The 24795-nt window shown below is 32.8% G+C and overlaps 1 protein-coding gene across 1 annotated transcript in view; it reads left to right on the plus strand.

Moving 5' to 3' along the window:
- Window positions 1–1676: 1676 nt before the first annotated feature.
- The window catches only part of LOC111053876, an 81804-nt gene continuing 58685 nt past the window's right edge, over window positions 1677–24795 (plus strand). Inside the window, exon 1 of the mRNA XM_022340809.2 lies at window positions 1677–2231. Coding sequence (XP_022196501.2) covers window positions 2153–2231 — 79 coding nt within the window. The 5' untranslated portion in view covers window positions 1677–2152. The remainder of the gene's footprint in view (window positions 2232–24795) is intronic.

Genomic DNA, 24795 nt, shown 5'->3' on the forward strand with positions numbered 1-24795 from the left:
TCCATATAGCAGATCGCTTGTAAAATTTAGTCCAATCTACATCAACTTTTTTTATTTGCTATTTTTAATTTCTATACTTGTTATCTTATTTCCGTTACTGTATTTAATATTCGTTACTTTTAATTTCGAAACTAGTCAACATTCTCTATGACCGCTGAATGCATCCAGACACACAAGTGAGTGCGGCTCACTTCCAGACAGGAAGGAGTACGGCGGAAATTCGGTGTGTCCAGATTGTGGCTGTGAGAGAGGTGCTGTTTTGGCATCTACTTCAGATTCGAGGCATCATTCATGGTATCATGGATATTGTGCTACTGACAATGGATTGTTGACTGTAAAATATTTCCATTCATCTTTCCCCATTGGATGGTCGAACATATGAACTATAGAACTATTGATTCTGCATCCAGATCTGTTCATCTTCGATACACCACTGGCAAATACTCTTCTAACTTCACACTGTTTGTGCTTAACAGTGCAAATCATATAGATTAATGAAATCACTGCTTTAGTCAGTCTAAAAACGGAAACGAAAAAACTCAACCCTCATGAATGATAATAGCCTGTTTTATTGACAATTACAAACATAGTTAATAAAATTAGTAGATAAAAATTGGATGATCATTACAAATCCAGCGCCATCTCGTTATCATTCATTTAAAAAAGGTTACCATCTCGAAATCATTTTTAGTGCCAAAATTAGTGCCAAAACCATTTTGCTTTGTTGAACACTAGATGAATAATTTCTGACAAAGTGTCTGGCGAGATGTACCTTTGATGCTGGGATAATATTTGCAGTCATAATGAAAACGCGAAGATGTAGTCAACTATCACAAATCCTTTTGGAAAAACCACAAACATATTTCAGCATCTATAAGTGTGAGGATATTAAATGGATTCATCTTCATAATGAAGATGAAAACATAGGTGAAGACACAAATTGAAATATTGTCAACCACTTTTACTATCATATAGTACTTTATAATATCATCATCAATGTACATATTCAGCTGTAAAAAACACCAGCTTACAGCTGTTTGCTTACAGCTGAAGATGTACATTGATGATGACGCTACATTGAAGAAGTGGCTGGTGAAGCCACGAAACCAGGTTCTGTATTTATATAATAATAGAAGTGATTGTCAAATCCAATTTGAGTTTTCATTATGGAAAAGTACCACAACATCACATACAACACAACTGTAATGAAGTGTTGAAACAGGATTGGGGGTTTTCCAAAATATCTGTGATAGTTGACTACATCTTGGAGGTTTAAATGTGAATAATGTATCCCATAATATATTTTGAGAAAATTAAATTTCTTCAATCATCATGAGAAATCAAAATGGAAAGAAGAAACGAGTAAACATATAATAAGTTGCCTTCAAACAAGTTTCCTTCAAGTTGTCATTTTGAAGCAGAAAAACCAATGGCTTTCCACCATTTTCTTTGTAATCCCAGTCAGTGAAGTCAAATGGTTTAGTCTTGTGACTTCTTCATCCGTTTGTCATTGAAGAGGTCTCTAAAGAGATTGAGCGAAGCCTTCATGACAATTATGAACGAACAACATCACCAACTATTACTTTCTTTACTATTCATGCACTCATAAGAAACTATGCTGTTGTGTTATCAAGAGGTATCCCTCCCTCGACCGCTGCGAGCTCATGCTTTTAGTTGCATAGTTGGAGCAGAAGTGCACCGCCAAGGAAACACGTGTCCCAATGCCAAGAGTGTGATGCCGTCAAGCGTGTGCCTGGGTTCTGGCGTGACTGCTCTAATGCATGGCAATACTGTAGTACTGTACAGAAGCCAGGTAGACGAACGCGAACGGAGAGTACTACTATTATCTGTGCCATCTCTTACTATTGTGTAATACGTAGGAGAGTGAGACACAAGTAATTTGTGTGAGAGAGACAGATCGTCGTGGCGTGATATTTTGGTGGAGTAGTTCGCCGCCAGAGAGCAGGTTCTGGTATTCCCGCTTCAAAATAATCCGTCGCGCGCACAATCTCACTCTCCCTCCCCCTTCCATATCACAGATCCAACCTGTTGTACTCGCTTAGCTCTCAGTTTCAGACTTCTGAGTTGTGACTAGTTCAGTTCCAACTTGTGCGTCAAGGTGTTTACTAGATTGGTCGGACTGAAGGACCACATGTCTCGTCAGTGTAACACGCTACCCTCATTCCGACAGATGAAAACTATTCTCACGGTTTTCGCTCTTCTATTCTCAGGTAAAGGAGTCAACCTATTCCCATCTGAAGCATGTTGTCTGATTAATAAGTTGATGTTTTCGTGTTCAGGTATGCCTCATCCAGCGGCAGACTGACCTAATAATATTTTACTTGTTTATAAACCCGTTATTCACTTTTTCGCTTTTAATTTATTTGGAGATCTTGCTCTCAACACGTGCTTTTCAACTCGTCACTAACTTTTTCAAAACTCTTTTTGCTTTTTAATTTTTTTGGAGATCATGCTCTCGCGAACACTTCATCCTTCTTAGAAACATAAATTGCTATGAAATAACCAAGTAGAATTTAGTACTCTGCTATGAAAATGTACTTACAAATGTTGGAATATAATAACTTTATCCCCTGGAACACCTACTGTATGAGGTTTACAGTAAATCAATTATAATGTTAATTTTACATGATTGAATTATAAATTCAAGTGCAATGTAACATCTCAACACGAACATTTTGTTTAAGATAATTCCTCAAAATTTTTCCTCTTGAAACGTTACCCTCTCAAGCAGCTTACAATTCAAATTTAATTTTTTAAAGGATCCCTGTTTACTTTTTTGAGTCTGATTTTTGAAACAATTAGTATTAATGAATTGAGTACCGAGTTGTTTTCTACAATAAAACTTCAGCTTGATCAATGTCATTCAAATTGTTTTTGAAACTTACAGTTCAAAAGAGCCTTTGATGTGTCTTATACATTTGTAGTGGATTGTGTATGTTCTATATCATTTGAAATTCCATAATATAGTTATGATTGATAAGACCATGAGATAGGAATGGTGCTACTCAATACTTCTATGACAGCATGTTTAGTAGCTCTGAGATTTCATAATTCTTATTGAAAAAATAAACAATTTTTAACTCCCTCCAGGACATAGATTTTTCTACAAAATTATCATTTTTTACCAGGGCGCTCCCTGCTGTCCTGAAATCGACCATGGATTAATAATATTATTTTACTGGAAATTTTTCGCATCTGCTGAATTTTATAATGCATCCTGAGAACGAGAGATAGAAATTCAAGTTTAGTCTATCTCCAATGCTTTATAAGACTCAAAATTTCTAGTATCAATTTTCCATAGGTACCGGTATCATGGAATATATACCGGTATATTATCTCACTTTCCATCTGTACCAGATCCTTTCTTTCAATTCATTGGAATGCTCAAGGTGGATAATCATTGAGTTTGTAGAAATACAATCTCAAATAGTTACATGATTTTTCCCATCGATAAGAGATGAATCAATATACTTCAATCAAATGGGGAAATAATGATTGAGAATCATTTGCAAATATAATTATCATTTCATCAAATTCAATATTTAATATGAATCGCAAAAAGAGGAACGTTCTATATCATTCTAACATCACTTACAAGATAGCTTAATAGAATATTTCGAACGTAAATGTGAATATAATTTTTTTTCTACTATCCCAACCATATCTGCAATGCTATTTTAAGTTCAACTATTTTCCACCTTCATAATATTCTCAAACATATGACGAATTTTTTACTCAATAAAGAACATAATATTGCTATTCAAAAATCAATATGGATAATCAGACAATAAAACTTCGTGACCTGTCACTTGTATAGTGAACAATACTCCTAGTTTTTTATTACATCATTATTTGGTCATCAGCTGAATTCTTTCAATAGAGAAACAGTAAGTTGAGGAATGTTTTGTCAATTTACTTTTCATTCAACTACAGATTCATAGCTATCAGATTAGCATGAGAGGTCATAACATCTATAAAAGAGAATCTATAAGACAATTTCATATCAGTTGTGATACAAGAGTTACAAAGAAATCGATTCGTCATAATAAAATTGCATTTTGACAACATTTCTCTCATATTATATAGCCCTATTTGTGTGTGGAAAATTTTCAATCGTAAAATTATTTATTAAAAATTTTGAAGCTTCGGAAATATTCTATAACACTGTCTTAATCAATAATGTTAATGTGCAATGCAAATACATTTACAGGGTAGAAAGTTTGTCCCCGAAAATTGTGTGTTTTAAGTTTTTGGAGTTATATTAATCATGAAAAGAGTACTTAAAATGAGATGAATCTCTCGAATATTATACTCCGGGTAATTTAATCATTTTGATAGTTGAATCGATCTACTAAATGTCTAACTATAACTGAATAGCAATCGATAAAACAAATTCTGCCAATAATGGCCGTCATCTTGAACTTTTCAACGATGACGAATATTCTCGCTGTTTTCATATTTTTATTCGGTTTGCAGTAACGAAGCGATTGAGACCATTTGAAAGTCTTTATCATGAAGTAATCTTAAAAAATCGATTTTATAGTTCTAGTTTGTTACCTCATTCGTATGGAGGATGCACCAAAAATAATCCAAGTTTTTCTTTGGAGGGTGCTGGAGAACACAATTATCGACGTACAGCGCGTGATAATATAATCATTTTGAATCTAAGAGAATGATCTCAATTCAATAGATTCAACATTTTTCTGTAACTCTCCCACAAAAAAAGTTATAATACGAAGGAAGTTGAAAAAATGGAGAGAAACTGTTTGTTAAGAGTTTTGGAAGGTTATAACTAATAAAATATTCGATTTAGAGTAAACCTTTATATAAAAATAATTGTAGAGGAATATAATCCGAATATTTCCGTGCAAATAACGGCGAAATATCTTGAACGGCTATCAAAATACAAGCGATATAACTTACCCTGAACATTTTGGCGGCAATCTTGTTTTCGAGGTGTTTGCCTGTGATTTCTAATAACATTAATACTTCTCATACAACCAATGCTTACAGTTTAAAGCGAATCTCACTATAATAGAGGGTTGATAGAGTTCGGAAGCAGGCTCATAAATCTTATCTAACATAACACTCTAGTAGTGTTCTCTGAAGCAAAAAAAACCTGTCAAACAAAAAAAAACTACATTCCTTTAAGGGTTTTAGGAATCGCACTAATGTGATGGAACTACTTCCATCAAATTATTCTGAAATTGTCGACGTTTTTCATTCAGATTGGATGAATTTATAATCTTCCAGGTCATGTACCTAATACATCCAGAAATAGACAAATTTTTGATTTTCATTTTTACATATGACTCACTCTGTATATAGCCAATAAATCCTGACACTCGAAAACAATTTCAATGAACCAGTAATTAAAATTTTCAAATTTGAAATTCACCACGCTTTCAGCATAAAGTTTTAATCTTGATTCTTAATAAATTCATTCTGGGGAGGAGTTTAACTGTTTATTTCCATTTTGAAGTGGATGGGGATCCATTCTAATTGTTCTGTGGAAATCATCTGCAACCTTCACTGATTGCTGTTGAGTAACTGACAACCTCACCCTATCAATGAAGATCCACTGCCGCAATTGAAATAGATGAAGATTTTGAGAATGTTGATCTAGTAATCAAGTGCTTAGACAGCTGAAAGCGTATTCCACTCACGTCAATGAATGACGTGCTGTTATTACGTAATTCATAAATCAAGAGTATTTAAAAATTGCTTGTCAAAATTTGAAAACTTATCATCAATCTAGGAAAGTACTATAGTACTATAATAATTAATAAAAATAATAATAATAATATCGTGTGACCTGGCTGGCTCAGGTCTGGTGCCAGAGTTTTTCAGGTCGCAACTGATCAATTTCAGGGCCTCTGACATGACCTAACGACTGCTTTCTACGCAGCTGGGACCGACGGCTTAACGTGTCCATCCGAAACACGACAAATTAATTAATAAATACAATATATAAACATGAAGTACCCTTCTCATTTAAAATATTTATATTTATGTATTAATTTTAATAAAGAAGCCCATAGAAGTGGTGTGTTTTTACTATAATACTCCAGCAATAACCATAATTACTATAATTCTTATATATATATATATATATATATATAATATATATATATATATATATATATATACTCGTATATAAAACCGAAATAGCAGTCACTCATCAAACAAAAGAACATTTGGACAAAAGTTTTTAAAATATTAATTATTTAATAATTTCATCTTCTGTGGTTCCCAAACATAAGGCTTATTACGTTTTTCAGTGGAGAGAACGAAGATGAAACATATTTGTGTGTGTCATACAAAAGATTAGACAGCTCTACAATGTACATACCGTCGCTTACCTTCCACAAATGTCAGAAGTAGGCAGTAAACGTCAAACGAAACAATGTAATTGCATTGCTACGTGAGCAAATACAATCTGAATCAAGTTAGATTTGGTGAACTTGACGAGCTTAGAGGGTGTTCCACATTTATACTGTTTAAACTCGATAAGCCAACCGATTCATATCGCCAGCACGATAAACTTATTACGTTGTTTGTCAAAAGACTGTAACAGAGATAAAAGCACACAAACTGAATAGATCAATGATTTTGTGGCGAGGCGAGGTTTCACAGTTTTTCTCATGTTTGAGTATTATTTATGTTTAATAGAGCCAATCTTCAGTTTGTTTTTATAATGTAGTGTTAATATCACTTTGCGTAGGTCGACTTAGAAGGTTTGATGAACATAAGCAACACAAAAAAAGCAAATAGGAAAAGACTTCCTATGATTTAGAAGCACTAGATTTGATTATGAAACTATGTTTGATAACTCAGAATTTAGAAGATCAAAATGTATTTGAAAATGAGGTCGTTTTTATTTATCTGCACTTCTTATTATTTTGATTCTAATTCTGCCTGAAATGTACTTTATCATCACTCATTATTCACTTACAAGTTACAGACTTGAACTTGTGTAGCAATCATATGCAAAAAATCAAGAACAGTACTTTTTAATGTATCACCTAGCCTACTGCCTAGAAGTCTTGAGGATTGAATAAATTCAAGTTGCAAGATTCTGTAACGAACAATGTTAGTGTATTATGTAATTTCAAACCAATTAGGTACACTGTCTTCCAACAATATTTGTTGTTTGACTGACCAAATGAATCATTATTAATCACAAAGGAATTACTCAAAGCAATCAGTGAGCCCAACTGGATGTTCCTTTCCGAATTTTTAAATTAATTTACTGCTATAGATTAGAAAATTTCTAATTTAATGAAATGAGATTAGTTTCGTTCTTCTTGAAATTGTGTCTTGGTAATACTCACTTATCTCAACTAGATTTATCAACTTTTAGTATAGGAATCTTGAACATAAGAATAGAAAATTGTCTAGTCCAAAGTCATCTTCTCATAATGTGAGAAGTTTATATCTCTTTTTGCTTGTTGGTGGGAGTAAAGGGTAGCTCAACAGAACAAAAAAAATAATCCCCTCATATCAGGTACAATAAAAATTTCCTTTTTCCATCCCTCTGGAAATATGATAACGTGCTCCGTACAAAGACGAAAATCTGATTCACACAGTGAAATGCTATTAATCAAAAAAATAAAAAAGAAAACGTGGTTTTGAGTTCCATGAACTAATGTGGAATTGGAAATCCTTCTTTGTAATACTATGTGAATAGAAAATAAATACAGATTCCAGCTGGATTCGTCAGGGTTTCTTATTCCATAATTTATAACTCTTTTCGCCGTTCAAATATTCGTCATATTTTTCCATATTACTTGAGATAAGAAGGAAGAGGTATACGCTGAGGATATACTGAGGTATACGCTGTTTTATTTACTTATTGAAATCCGAAAAATGTAATTTGAGAACATGATTTAGTATAAAAAAGATTTGAAAAACCAAACCACACAACATGAGAAAGTTCGAAACATACCATATAAAGCACATACACTAGTATGTAGTAGGAAAAAACTAATAGTTAAACTCATCAATACAATCTGGAAACCTTCCACATTTGTTTTTTGTTTTCTTTTATTTTGATTTGCTTACCTAAATATAGTCAAGAAATGAATATATTTGCATCATTCCCTTCTTTCAAATCTATTCTTACGAAAAGTATTTGGATAATCCACTCTGAACAAAATATCATGAATTTATAATTATTAATAAATTTGTAAAAAAAGCAATGCTTGAAGGAAAATGCATACAACATGAGCTCCTTCTTCGAAATTATCATTTTCAGCACACATAAATCAAGAAAAAGAAATTCTTGCATTGTACACTTTCCAAAATGATTTCTCTTCCTACAATAGGTAGTTCAGGCAGATTAACAGACGATTTGCGGTGATCCTTCTTGAAGAAATAATATTAAAAGCTACGAAGTTGCAGATGGTAGCAAATCATGAGGATTTCAATGGTACGGTAATGAGCTTGTTTCAATTGGAAACAAAACAGATAATAATCATGTTGCAGTTGAGTCTTTGAGAACGGTTACTTAATTGATAGTTATTGAATGCTGGCCAAATAGAAATCCAACTATCCAGATTCATTTGTTTGTGGCTGTGTTGACCACTGATAACGTGTTGCGACAGCGTATAATTCCCGCTCACATTACTTATCAACAAGTTTGTCGGATTCTGAACTGAATGTTGATAAAGAAACTGAAAGAGGGACTTTTGAAAAAGTTTCGTAACTGGTTACTTCTTTGCTTGTAAAGTCTGTATCAATTATCCTCATCTCATTCTCGTGGGAAATTAAATGTTTCCAGGTTTATAAACGTAATAAGAACATCTTCAATTTTTAGCATGAGAATGTTCAAATATTTAATAGTTTCTATCCTGAGTTTCTGTTTAGTTCAGTGGTCAGGTTTACAAACATTCAGGTATTGAAATACAGGTTTACTTCAATCGAATAATTTCCTACCACAATCCAATGACTACACTGATTACAGTTTTAAATTTTCTTGGCGAGTAACTGAGCATCTCAACTCTCTCCATTCCAACCGGACTTGCATTGGAGATTTACTCCTGGAATGGGTTTAATCGAATTGTACAATATAACTCTTTGAATTGCCTATATCAAGATATCAACTGCCGAGGTGTACGGCTGAGTTATTGACGAACTCCATCTCGTTCAATCAACATCAGTCGAGTCTGAAGAATCACTGAACATGAATACAGAAACAGAGTTTTTCATATCCATGAAAGGAGAAAAATGATAGAGCAGCTACTGTTACTTCTATGCTCTGTGTTTGAGTGAATAAGATATTTCAGTGAGTTTCTTAGGTAGTCATACTCCTGATGATACAAAAATTGTGGATTTATGAGAACTTAGTTTCTTTAGTACTGCATATAATTCATCATAGAAGTGGAGAACATTCTAGAGGTTTTTTTAACTCCACGCTACTTCATCTTTTCTTCCGATTCTACACCTCTGTTACCATAGATATCCACTAGAAATATATCTATGATTAGTTCTTGAGTTAATATATTTGGACGGTCTGAAAGTTAATTACGAGAGAAATGATAACTGTAAAAGCACTTCCGATGAGCTGTATAATCAATTAAAGTCCGATTGTCAGTGTCTGGTCGGTACTATTTTTATAAGTAGCGTTTGGGTCTGCTCAATTATAGTGCTAATTGATGTATGAAGGATGAGTGAGTTTCTTCAGACGTCAAACTGATATTATTTTTCACAATACTCATAAGTTATTAATAAGCTCTCATATCATATCTTCAAATAAGCTACTATGTACTACAATTATTGAAGATGTCAGTCTTAACGACATGAAACTATTGCATGAAGCGGAGTATGCACATAATTCTACTGGACATGAATCTTGCCCAGATCTATAGAGAAGAGATTTTACTTGTATTACTTAACTTATCCTAACTAAATATCTTCTAACCATCCCAATAAAATAGTTCTACATTCTACTCTGGAGTCGTAAGATCTTACAACTCTTGAACTGTATGATTGCATGAACTGCAAGCAAGAAATGTTCTAGTATGTGCGTTTTCTTATAGCCCAGGCAATGTGTCATGAGGGAAAAAATCACAAGAGTGCATTCAGTTACAATAGTCAAAGCGTTCCATTTAAACAATTAGTGTCGTCAGTGCCTCTCTAGCTCTAATTTTCCAATTGATTCGAATGAAGTGTGAATGAAAATCGCACTTCACTATGCCTATTAGTTACTTCAATAATTTCCACGAAGTCGGTAGTTTTGGTTACGCTTCTAGTCTTACCATACTTATTGAAATCAGGCGATTGTAATTCAATAGACTGCTGTTAACTAATCAAACGGCTCTCTGCCTGAATGCTTGAAAAGGCGAATGCTGTTTCAATGTGTAACATAATAGGCGATACGCTTTCATGATTCATGAATGAGACAGCCCTACTGCTCCAGCTCCGTTCCCGCATCCTATTCATCACCTGATACCAGATCACCTGATTTAAACAAATCAAATCGATGATTCTGATTGACTTTTTTGGAATGAGCAACTTCATCACGGCTGTTATGAAACTGAGATTCCTTACTGGATGCAGGAGGAGTTTTATTGGTTTATTGAAGAATAAACTTCACCATTTATTACTGAATTATATCATCTTAGATATTGCGGAATTTCCCCTAGCGATAAAGTTTTCCAATCTTATATATTTTATTAATATACTGTAGTGTTGTATAATAAAAATCGAGGTATGTATGCCCCAGATCCTGTTCATTAATAATACATTATTTTACATGATAAAAATGAAATGATACGTGCAATATGGTATTATTTGAACAGCCATAATTTTTATATTTATGATATAAATTAACTCTCAACTTCGTTCTTAGCATAAGCTTATGCTTTCTTTTCTCTCTGACTGAACTTAATGAATAAGCTTCTTGTGGGACCGATGGAAAACATGTTTTCATAATGACCATGTTTTTATGTTATGAAAACATGTTTTCATAATGATCCTATGAATCAATCGTATTCACTCATTTAATAGTTAAGCTATCATGTCAAGGTGATTATAACTATTGGAATCAAGTTTGAACCGAATTCGAATGGTAGCAGATCAGATTATTCTAAAGGAATTGCTCCTTCTTAACACATACAAAGCTGTGAGCTGATTTCCCAGGGAAACCGACTAAAACAAATAGCTTTTCCTCTTATAAAATGAAGTACATAAAGTCATTTTTTAATAAGTACATGAATAATACTGAATTATAGATTATCTTTGATTGCCTATTTTTTTTTTGTAGGTTCTATTTATAGCCTATGGTTGCAATCGGAAAACGGATTTGTTGCTAAATAATTAAATTTTTTATTTCCAAAGTGGCGCCTATTGAAGTTTTGCGTGCCTTATATTTAGAGCAGGAAATAGCGCAATTAGTTATTAGCCTATAGCAATCTCACTATCATCACCTCTTCCTGGATCATTGCTGATGATTTTGACTAATTAGAAGATTTATTGCCAAGCAAACACTCGGATTGCAATCATAATCATGGCTTGTGTACAAATAGGGACAGGTTTTTTTTCAAATGTGATAATAATTAACGTATGAAAAAATGTATGCAATTGCGATAACCATCAGTCAACTGAAGCCGAAGCGACAAAAATAAATCAAACAATAACTAGCGGTTATCATAAATCAGCAACTTCCAGGTTGCGGTCATTATTTTTTATCAAATTTCTCTCAATCAGACTGTTATATTTTCTTCATAATTATAATTTTCTGAATTGATAAGAACATTTTTATAGAACTGTAAGTATTACATAATAAAATTGGATACGGATTATGTAGGCTGTGGTAATAGTTCAAAAGCTATTCAAAAATCAATTTTATTGAATTTATTTTGAATTTAACTCAATAGTTTAATACGTGAATAAGCTTTTTCATTATTTTCCAAACTATTGGAATTATTCAGAATACTAGTAATTCAAAAATTTATGAGAAATGTATATTTTAGAGAAAGGATACTTTTCCAACCATGATTTCTTTGATTTTTAAAAAAACCAATCTAACCTCAGTGAAAAACGTCTAACTAGTCTAATAGTGATACATTCAAGAATAGTGTATAGACCATCTATATATACCAAGCTATATATCATCCTTGTGTTACATTATCCTGCCGTATATAATATAGATACAGATTTAAGCCTGTTTATTCAGTCTATGATATAGGTTTAAAATATTTATAATTTACAAAGACTTCTGGAAAGCAGAGTTTCAGGACCTTCTTCATGTTAATGATATTTCCATTGAATACTGCTGTATAATTAAATCAAATCAAATATTAATTCCCACACAGAAAAAATAATACAAAAACTATATATAATGTGAATAAAACTAAAAAATACAAATTCTTAAAATACTTCATAGAACCAAAAATTAAACATATTTATTAAAATTTTTGAGTAAAACATTTAACATTCTAAATAAAACATTTATTGTTTGAACATCTCAATCTTCCTACACTTGATAAAGTTTATTGTGCATTACTACTGGCAAAAGTAAAACTTGACAGCCAGTAGGAGTATCAATATTGTAAAAAGAGAAACCAAACGTTTTTTAGTACTCGAGGATATAGTTCATTCAAGTTCAGTAAACCCTAGCCTAACAAAAATGTATCTAGAAAATTGTGAATCAGATGAATAATGTAGTCTTATTGAACTTGTATGTATCAATTATCCAGTTTTTTACATTAGATGGGACATATTTAGGGCCAGTTTCCGCGCTCGGGATTTTGCTAAAATAGCCTTTAAACAGCTGGAGTCAGAAAATTGGCTTTCCAAAACGGGGCTTAGTCGCAGTTTTTATAAAAATCTTTGTTCTCTTTTTTCTATAATTGGAAACGTTTTTTGTTGACGAAATGGAACAAACCTAAATAATTCAAAATAGCTGAAACTTTACATTATTTTCTCTTCATTTTACTTTTTGTTCAATTTTCTATTTTTTCGAAACTTAATTTAAATTTGGACTACGACTACGCCCCGTTTCGAAAAGCCAATTCTCTGACTCCAGCAGTTTAAAGTCTTAAGGGCCGGTTTCTGAGCTCGGGATCTATAAGTTCTGGACTTACAGAGTCCAGTACTCAAATAAGCTCTGGACTTACAGAGTCCAGTACTCAAATAAGCTCTGGACTTACAGAGTCCAGTACTCAAATAAGCTCTAGGGTCTAAATTGACTTTCTGAGTCACGATTTTATCTTCTAAACTCCGGAGTCTATCAAGTTCTCGACTTATTTAGGTCCAGGACTTTAACGCAGTAGACATGAGGGAAATTCACAATATTTTGCTGTTGTATTGTTGGCATTATAGCAAAACGAAACAGCTGATTGCAGCGGGACAATTCAAATGAGCATGCTCTCCAAACTATTTTGCAAAAATACGTTTCGATTTCATTTTAGGCCTATTCAAAGCAAAACCTTTGAAAGGTGAATGAATAAACATTTCATTTTACGTTATGCTGTTATTGATCATTGATCCTAACCAGTGATCTTGGAATAAAAATTCATTAGGCTATTTAGTTTGAAATCGTATTTGTTTTGAAAAAACTGGAGTGATAATTAATTATTGTTATTATTAATATGTTGAATATGACATTGATGAATAATATTCAGATTGGAATGTAAATTCCAAGGCAATCCTTGTATTATTTTGCTTGAACATTTTTAGGTTATGTCAAAATGAGGTTACTTTTTTACGCATAATTCTGATACAATTATATTCCAAAATGAACTTGCAAACTATAAATTATGAATTTAGATTGACTAACAAAAAAATAATTTAGGTATTCCATTTGGCTTTTTATCTACTCCAAAACAATAACTGAATTGTGTTTGCTCAGTTAAGTCTAGAATTGAATTTAAACCCTACCCCAGTCGAGGGTTTAAAATCACGCTGTTTCAAATCCTTGACTCGGAAAGAGGCGAGAATGTAATTCACGTGCTGGACTTATAAGCCCTTCACTCAGAAAGCGAAATTATAAACTCCAGGGTCTAACATGATCTCTAAACTCCAGAGTCTATTTAAGTCCTCAACTACGTTAACGCTCTGACTCGGAAAGCCAATTTTCTGACTCCAGAGTTTAAAGCCAGTTAAAGTCTAGAACTTAGCTAAATCCCGAGCTCGGAAACCGGCCCTTAGTGACTTTGTGAATGGTGAAACTATTTGGTATGTTATTTATAATATTTAGAGTAATATAAATGAACTGTTATCGAATGATTCTGAGGTTTGTAACGTATCATTCGAATCTATTTTCATTTGCATCAAGTTCTACGGGTTACATTATTTATTTTAAAAAACTTATTCGAAACTTTTGAAAACTTGGTGTAAAAAAACTATTTAACAGAAAAAGTACCTATACATTTCTCATATTAACATTTTGAAGAATAATGTGACGGAAATGAAATGTTTTATGAATCGATTTGTGAAGACAATTTAGCCGTCATGCACATTACTATGAGCTGAATGAACATGAGCTGTCAGTTATTGCCTTAGCTGGCGCTATCCCTCATTCCCCCATGGCATTCCCCCATGGCAAACAAAAGCTATGCTCTAAGCATTTGTTAAAACGTTGTATTGTTTGAGATTAGCAAATTGTGAAAAGTTGCATCTCTCCAAGAGCTTATCGCTGTTTAGAGGCAAAGGTAGCCAAACTTTTATCTTTTTACAGTTACTTGAATGAAAGGTAGACGAGGCAAGGTCGTTGTTAAGGCAGACTACTTACTTGGCCAGCCACACCTCCCGACTAACCAACGCATACACACACACACACACCACACACACACACACACACACACACAGACGTCAGCACATACACACACTCAACACACGCACGTGAAATGTGTACCAATGATTTCTCCGCACTGGCTTGTCTAGTTCAAATCTAGTATGTAATTATAGTATACTTGAATCTATTAATATTGCTTTTTTCCCATCATCTACTCACATGGACAAGAATTTCTTTTCACTTTCCATTACCATAATGTAATAGTACATTTATAGATATACACTTACCATTGTAATAGAATACACTTTACCATTCATCATTTAGTGCTTTTACCAGCTCTTTGGAAGAAATAATGCTTCTTTTAGAAGTTTACTGAGTGCTGTAAGAAATTCAACATAGAATTTGAATCTAACCTTGAATGATTTGAAAGACTTCTACAACAAAAAAAATGTATTCTAGAGGTCAAGTACTTATTGATTTTTTTGTTCATTACATCTATGATATATCTATGAGGATGTCTATTACATGTATGATATGTAGTGATTACATGTATGTAGCTATTACATAATATTATATCTGTGGTGAGATTCATAGTTTTAAAGCATTCCTTATAAATAACATACGTATTTGCCATTTAACAGATGCTGACAATTTAAAGTGAATCTCACTGGAGGTCTTTATTACTTGTGAGTAAGGTGGGGGGTGACAAAATAAATGCCAAATGAAAAGGGAATCGGACCAATAACCGTTGCAGTGATTGTAGACCCATGACGGGTATGCTGATTACTTGCTCTTAGTTGCTTCAATTTATTATGTTCTATATTATCTCTGTATCTCTCAGTTGAAGTATTAGCTTAGTTTGTAGCTATTTGGAAGCCATAAAATGATTAGGATATACTTGAGGTTAGACAAGTCGTATGGGAAACTCCAGCTATCCATCGAATACAAGGACTTGAAATCGTAACAACCATATTAATTTCATATACATTTTCATATACCATATTCATTAAAAAATAGAGAAACTAGTTTCAGTTTTTAAGTTGTTGAAACTCTAGTGAAAAGAAATACTTCTTTTGATGGGGTCGCAAAACATCCTTCTAGCAAACGTCTAAGCTTCAGATGGATCTTAATTTAGGGTTCTGATCATAATCTTTGGTGAATGGGCTTTGTGGGGTTTTATGCTAGATAGTTTGGAGCAACTCTAAAATGTTCCACGTGTAGTAAGTACATCCAGTAGCAGCGAATCCTTCTACTAACTTGACTGTAAACATTTTTCTCTTGTCATGTACCAAAAATCGTTTGGATAGTATATTCAATTATTCTGCCCCTTCATTGCAAAAAGATGTACCAACACGTGTCTATAAATTTTCTACAATAATACAATTCGATTCTGACTTGAGGCAAGTATTCTTTGTTTTGTATTTGATGTAGCATTTCGAATAATATTCAAAATATGTTATAATAATGTCTGTACTATATGGAAAATTATTTGATATTGCTTTGGAGCACTGTTCACATAATTTTGTGGATATTCAATCACCCACTTCGATAACTTCAATTGGAATGCAAATCTTTTACCTGGGTGACTAATTAAAAAATACTCAGTCGCCCATGGAAACGTGTCTAATTTAATTGTAACGGATGTTAGTTATAATTTGATTCTAATTAAATTAGAGACAAGAAAGATGTTAATTTTTTCATTGATCCCACAATACTTGACCTCTTCAACCTTTTCCTACAGACTGACTGTTAAGGTTTCTAAATAGAATTAGGTGAAATTCAAATGAAATAGAATTTCTATTGATATAAATTGATCATTTATAAGCTGGATTGTTCAATTAAACTCAGAGAAATCTCTCAAGCATGACTGAAACTCCATAACCACTCATCTGTGATGATTGCTCTTGGTCATGACTCCTGACGTCCTGACTTATGGGACTCCCTTTACTTGAAAGGATATCCTTCATTTTTATAAATACGGCCCAATAGCTATATCTTGATTCAACCTCCAATCCACAACTCTGTACGAGTAAAACTCCAACAAACTTGTCACAACATCAGAATAATACTTTTTATGATTCATTCATTAATTTATCCACTAGAGCAAGCTATAAATCAATAAGACAACCAGTAGTTGACAGCAGACTCTTCTCAATGTATAACACAAAGTGTTATTCTTTAAGGTTGATTGTATAAATTACACTCTTTTCTACAGATCTCTTGGTTTTGTCATGACATTTTTTTATAGTGAAATAGTGTTATTCAGCCTTTACATCTCATTTCAACAATGTTTTCAGTCTTTTATGACTACATTACTTTCAATAGTGTATGTCGATTTTGTCATATCATCATTTTATCATGAATCAGAGAAAACTTATACATCAAGATTGATACATAGATTAATCCTATGATTAACTTGAGATTGTTTTATTCTTGTCATGGATGTACAATTTATCATTTTGATAATTCTACATTGTTTCATTTTGTACTGTAATAGACTTACTTTTGTGCATGGAGAGATGTGAATTGAGAATGAGAATGATTAAAGATCAAAAATTATTATCAAACCGGATTGTGACCTTATTAGACTTCAGCTACATAGTAATTATACCTTTCAAAGTTCACAGAGGAATTTCACCTAAAAATTTCAATCTTTAAATCTTTAAATTTTTTCCTATTTCGACAGAGAATTGAACTAATCTCATTCAATCCTTCAACCAATCTCCTTAGAAAATCTATTCACTCTAACATGATATTCCAATTTACCCAATACTCAATCAAAGCAGGTATGATCTTGTAAGCCCTGTCATCTAAGATATTGGATGATGTATCAAGAATATTCTAATAATCTTTGTCAATCGATCAATGGCTTTCAATATTCTACTTTTCCACACAACTTTAATACCTCATTATCAATGATCTGCTCTCTTCAATCTCCAAAGTTCGAAACGAACTGGCTTTTTCTTCTACTAAAATTTGTAAGATTTCGCTCTTTCACAAGACATCACAATGACTTTCAAGTTTTCAAATTAAGGTTGAGCTCTTCAATCAATGAACAGCATTTTTTGAAATTTCTTTGTTACTTCTTTTCCTTTTTTTATAAAATATTTATGGACCGTATGGACCGATAGTATAAATAATTTACAATCGTATCTATCTCAAAGAGGTCACTATCTTCATACCAGAGGCTTGTTTCATGATTATCAAGAATTATTAGAAAAGGTCTCACGGTTTCAATGGAAACAAGCAGCATGTAATTTGAATGAATTTTATCGGATACTCTTCTGCTTTAAAGACTTATATGCTGATCAAAACAGTTCCCAGGAAATGAGTTATAGTCACTATTGTCAAAAAATTAGAGAGTCTTCATATATTATAATTCAGGTTGGAGTAATTAAAAAGAGGTTGTAAAAAAGAAAGCAGAGTTTCTGTTATATGAATCTTTGGAAAAAATGGACTCCGTTCTTGATTCGATCTTACATTGCTTGTTAGTCCTTTATTAGAGGCTAGTTCCTGATAAAAGCCTAATAAAAGAGAAAATAGTTCCATATGTATGGAGTATTTCTCATACGTTGTTGCTTGCTAATCATAACTAGATCTAGGAGAGGAATTATTGTTACGATACCTCGTCATGAAATTCCTGCGAACATTTCACCGTTATTTCACACGATTGTTCTAATTGGAAGTATTTTTTCACATCTATTAAGAAAAAGGTTTAAATTTATTTATACGCTTATAAAACTTGCTATTTTCTATATCCATCTACCAGAATATTATTGAAAACCGTTCTAATTATCCAACTCCCATTATTCTCAATGTTCAACAACTTTCCAAAAAGGTTTTCTTAAATATCAGATGACGTATATAGCCTACATACTGTACTTTCAATCTCCAAATTAATCCCATGTAACCTTAAGTGGAGAAAGAGAGCTGTCATTATTTCAATCCCAGTATTCATGTAGTATCCAATATGAAATATCATAAATAAATATAATTTTTATTACAATCACATTCATAGAACAAAAGATAACATCAATACACAGAAAATAACACACTAATGAAAGTAAGATATCACTACTTACACAGCATGAGCTGTGACTCGTGGCCACAAAATAATGATAACTAAAAGTTCATGAATACAAATACTTCGCATTCATGAGATCTGCTTCGTATCTAATTGGATTGATTAGAAAATGATGATGAACTTGGTAAACTATTATTCATAGAAGCGTTTGGTCGCATTTCTAAAATTACAGATTTGTGAATTCAAAATCGTGTTTGCAGAATAAACATGAACGTGTGCATTCAAGGATAACTTTCGGTTGTGTTTGATTTGTAGCATTATTTTGTGTATTTGGGTGAATAGGTATGCGATTAGAAATGTGTTAAGCGACTGATGATTAGGCTATCGTTATTATCTAAGAGATTATGGTAATTGTGGAAATGAAGGCAATCGTTTGAATTATTCCCTGAATTTTTTTTATTACTGTGTGTTATTTCTTGCTTTCGACGATTCGAGATTAAACACATTGCTTATGCATGATCCAAAGAAAATGTTTGATTCATATACTCTTATCTTTTCTACTATATATATTTTTCTAGTCTATCCATCATATTCATTGGAGGTCTCGAAGGCAGTTTCTATGCAACACATATAATCACAAAAAATTGGATCAAACATTCGTTGTCTATGACTGTTCGCAACGGCTGAGAATGTGAATCAACATTCAACCAATAGCAAACACTCTGCATTATAGGGCGAATCTCACACACACATTGTGTTCATCATGATTTTCCATTGGTGGAACAAATTTGGAGATGAAAATGATTGACCAACGTTATAAAATTCTACTACACACATCGACATTGGTCAATTTTTCACTATTGTTCATGAAATATTTGAATCCTGTCTCTTTCCGTGGTTTTCAATTGGAATTTTCCTGAATAGTTTTCGCTATTTTTTCGATTTCCTGTGTATAATTGACAGATTTAGAATATTTATTGACTATCTATTGATAGATTAGGTTGTAATTAGCAATGCTTCATGGAGCACCCAATGCCTTTAAAGCAGTTGACTCCAATATAATCCACAATGCACCTCAACAAATCCTGTGACTCGATTTTGATCCCTAAACTGGCCTATCTACTACCTTGAGGAAATCGGCATTACATACTTAACAGACGGACACAGTTGTGGTCAAAAATCGATTTTTGAAGCTTTGAATAGTTAATTGAATTTAACAGTGAACGTTGCTTCTGTTGTCAGTTGGACAATTGGCGCGTTTTTCCGCATCAGTTAGTTACTAGTTTTCTCACACGACTCTCCTCTTACCGATACACCGATTTTCCAATGCGTTTGATTTTCTCCTCTGTCACGTAATCTGCGAACCGCTCGCGAATTTACATGCCTCTTGGAAAGCTTCACTAACAACTAAATCACTTCTGGTCAACGCTGGTCATTTTTGGTGTTATCTATCCAGCAGTTGTATTTGATCAACATGTTCTTCAATATAAAGAGACTGAAAAGAGATTAAGAGAGTCTCTTCTATACTAAATCTACTACATCTCTATAAAGAGATTGTCAGCTGGATTTGTAATTGACAGTACTCTCGCCTACCTCATAAATTCCCGATAATACACCTCACAAATAATTAACGAAGAATGCTAATTGTTAAATCACAATCTTAACATTGTCGATTCTTTGTTGTTTGATAAGACCTTATCAAATCAAAGCACTCCTTAGTCCTTAACTGAATATTTTAACTCTATTCAATTTCGTAGCATTGCAATTTCCATTCATTCTCGCTGATGATGATATCAACATTGCCTCAGGCTTGTGTACATATCAGAATAATTCTATTCAATTGTTTTATAATTAATTACTATATCGCTATGAAAAGCTTTATTTCACTCTCTAGTAAACATGAAAGTTTGCTATAGATTCGTAACGACATAACTTCCAAAACTAGTATCTTCTTATTTCAATATAGGACATGACATGTAACGAAGTCAAGTCCTCTTATTTTATATGTATATCTATCACTATATTTTTCTCAGTAAACTGGAGGAAGGAAAGTAGAGAAAGGAGGAATTTGAATCTTGATCCTTTTAAATTTACCAATAAATATGATTGAGAATTAAGTTCCCAGTAGAACAAACTCTTTCAGTATCCCAAGAAGTGGTCATAGAGGTAACTTGATAAATTAAGAACTTGACAAACTAATGTACTCTCGTTTTTTTTTTTTTTTTTTTTTTTTGAGGGCAGCGAGGAAGCAGACCGTGATTTGAATTGATTCAAATTAAATTACAGGAATCGAGTCCAATGGTGAGCAAACTGCACGTGGTTAAGCTTTAAATTTGCACGGCCTGTTGTTGGTCAATCAGCTGTAAAGGTGCGATAAGCAGTCAACTCTTTTATCTGCAGCTTTTACTTCGAGTGATGTTTTGTGGTCAACAGCGGACCTGAAATAGAATATTTCGGAGAGCCTTGTTAGTGATGTAATTTCCAGCGAATTGCTATGTCAGCTGTAATGTCATCGACATTACTCTGTTAAAAATCGTAAGCCCAAACAGTTTGTTAAAACTGTCCCTTTAACACAAATTTTATCTGTAAATTCTTATCTAGAACGAGAATGTAGTACAGGCTCGTGAAAATCAAAACAAACTGCAATTATCTCACAAAAGCTGAGTTTTTCTATGACAACAGTGGGTCAGTGGGTCTTGATGACAAATATACATTTTAAACTGAAATCTCAATGAGGTTATATTTTAACATGTATCGATATTACAACTTACACAAAGCAGAAAGTATAGAATATTACAGTATATATTTCTCTGCACGAAATTATATAAGTTCTTCTTTTTTTCTTCTTCTTCTTATTTTTTTAATCTAATCACTACATTATACATTTTTGAACAGCTAGTAGCAGCTCTTGGAAAAAATACTTATAGATCCAAGATTTAATAACACATTTGTATAAATTGCAATATGTAGGGTTTCCATTATTTTATGTACATAGCAGCAATGAAGGATTGATTTAGCGAGTAGTTAGAGCTACCTAAGCTTTTGATCAATTACCATACACCTGTACTGGTATAGCATAATGAAGTGAATCCAAAACTTGTATCCCACATGAGTAGCCACTTTGGAATGTTGTAGCAAAGGTAAACAACTTGTAAAACTTGTAGTTTGTTCATTATAAATATTATAGATGTCGGTGATCTTGATCAATAATAATTGATCGTTGTTAAATTTCAAAAGAAACTTTCATGGATTTGGTTGATTTCAAGGCTTTGATTGAGATTAATTGCTTTCGTTTTGTAGAATAGGAACCGTTATCAGAGAATAAATATTGTAGGCTATAATAGAACAATATTTTCCTAGCAAATCTCAAAAGACCGTTTGATTTTTCTTAAATACTACAAATGAGAATCAAATACTGCTTCTACGAGTCCGTCACAACTTACAAGTACCTTAGTTGAGTGATTGTGAAAGTGATCCCACATAATTTATAGACTTGTGCGAGTACAAGTGTGTCTCTCAACAATCGACCCTACATAGAACTTCTGTTACAAACATTTGAAAATTTTGTTCAAATTTTTGTGATAATATTCAAAAATACTTTTATACAATAAATTGTTCACTTTATTTCAACGAACACAATAATTGCAAAGTTTAAACTGCAAGCCTTCCTCATAAATAGCATCAATACTTTCCTCTCAAGCTAATGCTGATTGATCTCGCCTCACAACAGTAAGAGCCACTTATTCAAAACAAAATTCAAATTTATTTCCATTTTCATCAACATACACGATACCGTATAATAAGAATGAACTATTCTAATACACAGTATGAACCATTTAACGAAAATGAAAACTATTCAGATAAAGAAAACAATAATTACTGTAATAGATTTTCACTAATTGAAATCAATTATTGTTATTTTTTATCTATCATATGGGTGGATGCATATACGTTCATGCATTTACGATCACAAGGAAATAAAAAATGTGTAATGCAAGTTGTCTACATTTCTCCTTCAATCTATTCACATGTACTGTCTGTAATCCAGGGGAAAGATATGCTAACCTCATAACAGCGAATTACGTTATCTTCATTCCATTGGTCTACTTTATGCAAACTGTTTCTTATTAGTGACACTGATAGGTATTGTTTCTGCAGTGATCGATTTCAGATATGAATTGATTCACTCATTGTGGATCATGTAACATTTCACAAAAACATATTAAAAGCTATATTGGTAGGACTAGGACCAAAATATGTATCTAAATGTATAGAGTTTATATTTCCTAATATTATCTTATTCATCAATGTTTGAGCAATTGTTTCAATGTTATTCAAATCACTGAATTGATTCAACTTTTTTTCAGGTGAATAACGTTAATTATCACTCGATCGAATGGAATTCATTTTTTTGGCGATTCCGGTAAGATGAATTGAACTTGACAAACATAAAATTGTTTCACCTCTCTTCTCAGTACTGCCAATTGTAATCTCATAGTTTGATGAGTTGTTTCTCTTTTATCCATATTATGTGATTCATTGTTAGGCTATAAACTTTTTATAACAAGAACATATTTCAAATTCATCTTTTAATTTTCCCAGCCAGTACATGAAACGATTTTCCATGAATTCATAAACTCGCTCCTTTTGCATTAAGTCATTGAAAGGCCAACATCTTCACCTTTGAGGTATATTGTATTGAATCTTATGAGATCTTTTGACATCTTTATAATTTGAATCCGTATGACTTATTGGAATCTCTAATCATCATTATCACCATCATCCTTCCCATTACCCACGCACAAGCCTGGTGCTGATGTGGGCATCACCGTCAGCAAATAATTCAATCTTCACATTTCAATAATACATCACTTTATATCTCTCTATTCTATATTTCCACATACTAATATACTAATATACTTATTATACTTTTTATTATACTAATATACTGAAAATATCTATTTATTGGATAGAGCAAACAATACAATAGTCGGAAAAGAAAAAACCAAAACTTCTTCAATTTCCTAATTTTGAAAAATTAGACTTAATAATAACTTCTGTATAAATATACTTGATTATATCACCCTACTACAGTAAGGGTAATATGGATTGAGCTGTTTTCACAAGTTATTTCATGAAGCATTGAATCTAACCTCTTCATTCCATTTTTCTACATACTAATAAGTATGTATCCCACTCGGTGGGAATTCTATTGATAATCTTGACACTCATATAACAACTGAGGAAAGTAAAGATTACATCAGTAAAAAAACATCAGGATCCTCATACTGAGTCTCTCTGGACCAAATAATCTTTTCTTATTGGATTTATCCAAGAGATTCTGCTCAGTGGGAATTCTATCGATACTCATGAAACACCTGAGAAAAGTAAAAATCACATCAGTTAAGAACACACTTGTATTGTTTTGAGAATGAGCGGAAATTCGTCATGGCACATGCTGTGATAGCATTGTCGTTTTGAGTCGCCGGGAACAATCTAGAATTACCGCAAGGGCCACCAATAAGTGAATGATCCATGGGTTAGGTGAGCGCTGTTCGTATCTGACCGCCGCTAAATTATCTCAGAGTTGTGCGTACTGAATTCCACACGTGATTCAAGCGTCAACCGCAGGCAGACCTGTGTCCTGCTGTATTACATCACGGCTACACGTTCAAACATTCTTATCAGTGATGAAGGGCTGGATATCTAACTGTGAGTTAACAGAATGATTCAGTTGAGGTTTAATTTCATTTAGTTGATTGTTTGTTATAAGTGTGTGCTCCATTTATTTCTGAAGGGCTACTGATAGTTCCATTTTCTAGGATTCCTTTCATTTTATTCGAAGAAAATGGAAGGGTTACTAGTGATTTCACATAATAGAAGTGTATGCTTATTCATCTATCACTAGTCTACAATCACGCAGAACTCTTCGATTGTTCCACATATCAGAAAACTCTTCCAGCCAACTGTTTTAGTTGGGTTTTAATTCCGTTAAATCCACACTGTGCAC

This window comes from Nilaparvata lugens, chromosome X (assembly GCF_014356525.2).
Source record: "Nilaparvata lugens isolate BPH chromosome X, ASM1435652v1, whole genome shotgun sequence".
NCBI lineage: Eukaryota > Metazoa > Arthropoda > Insecta > Hemiptera > Delphacidae > Nilaparvata > Nilaparvata lugens.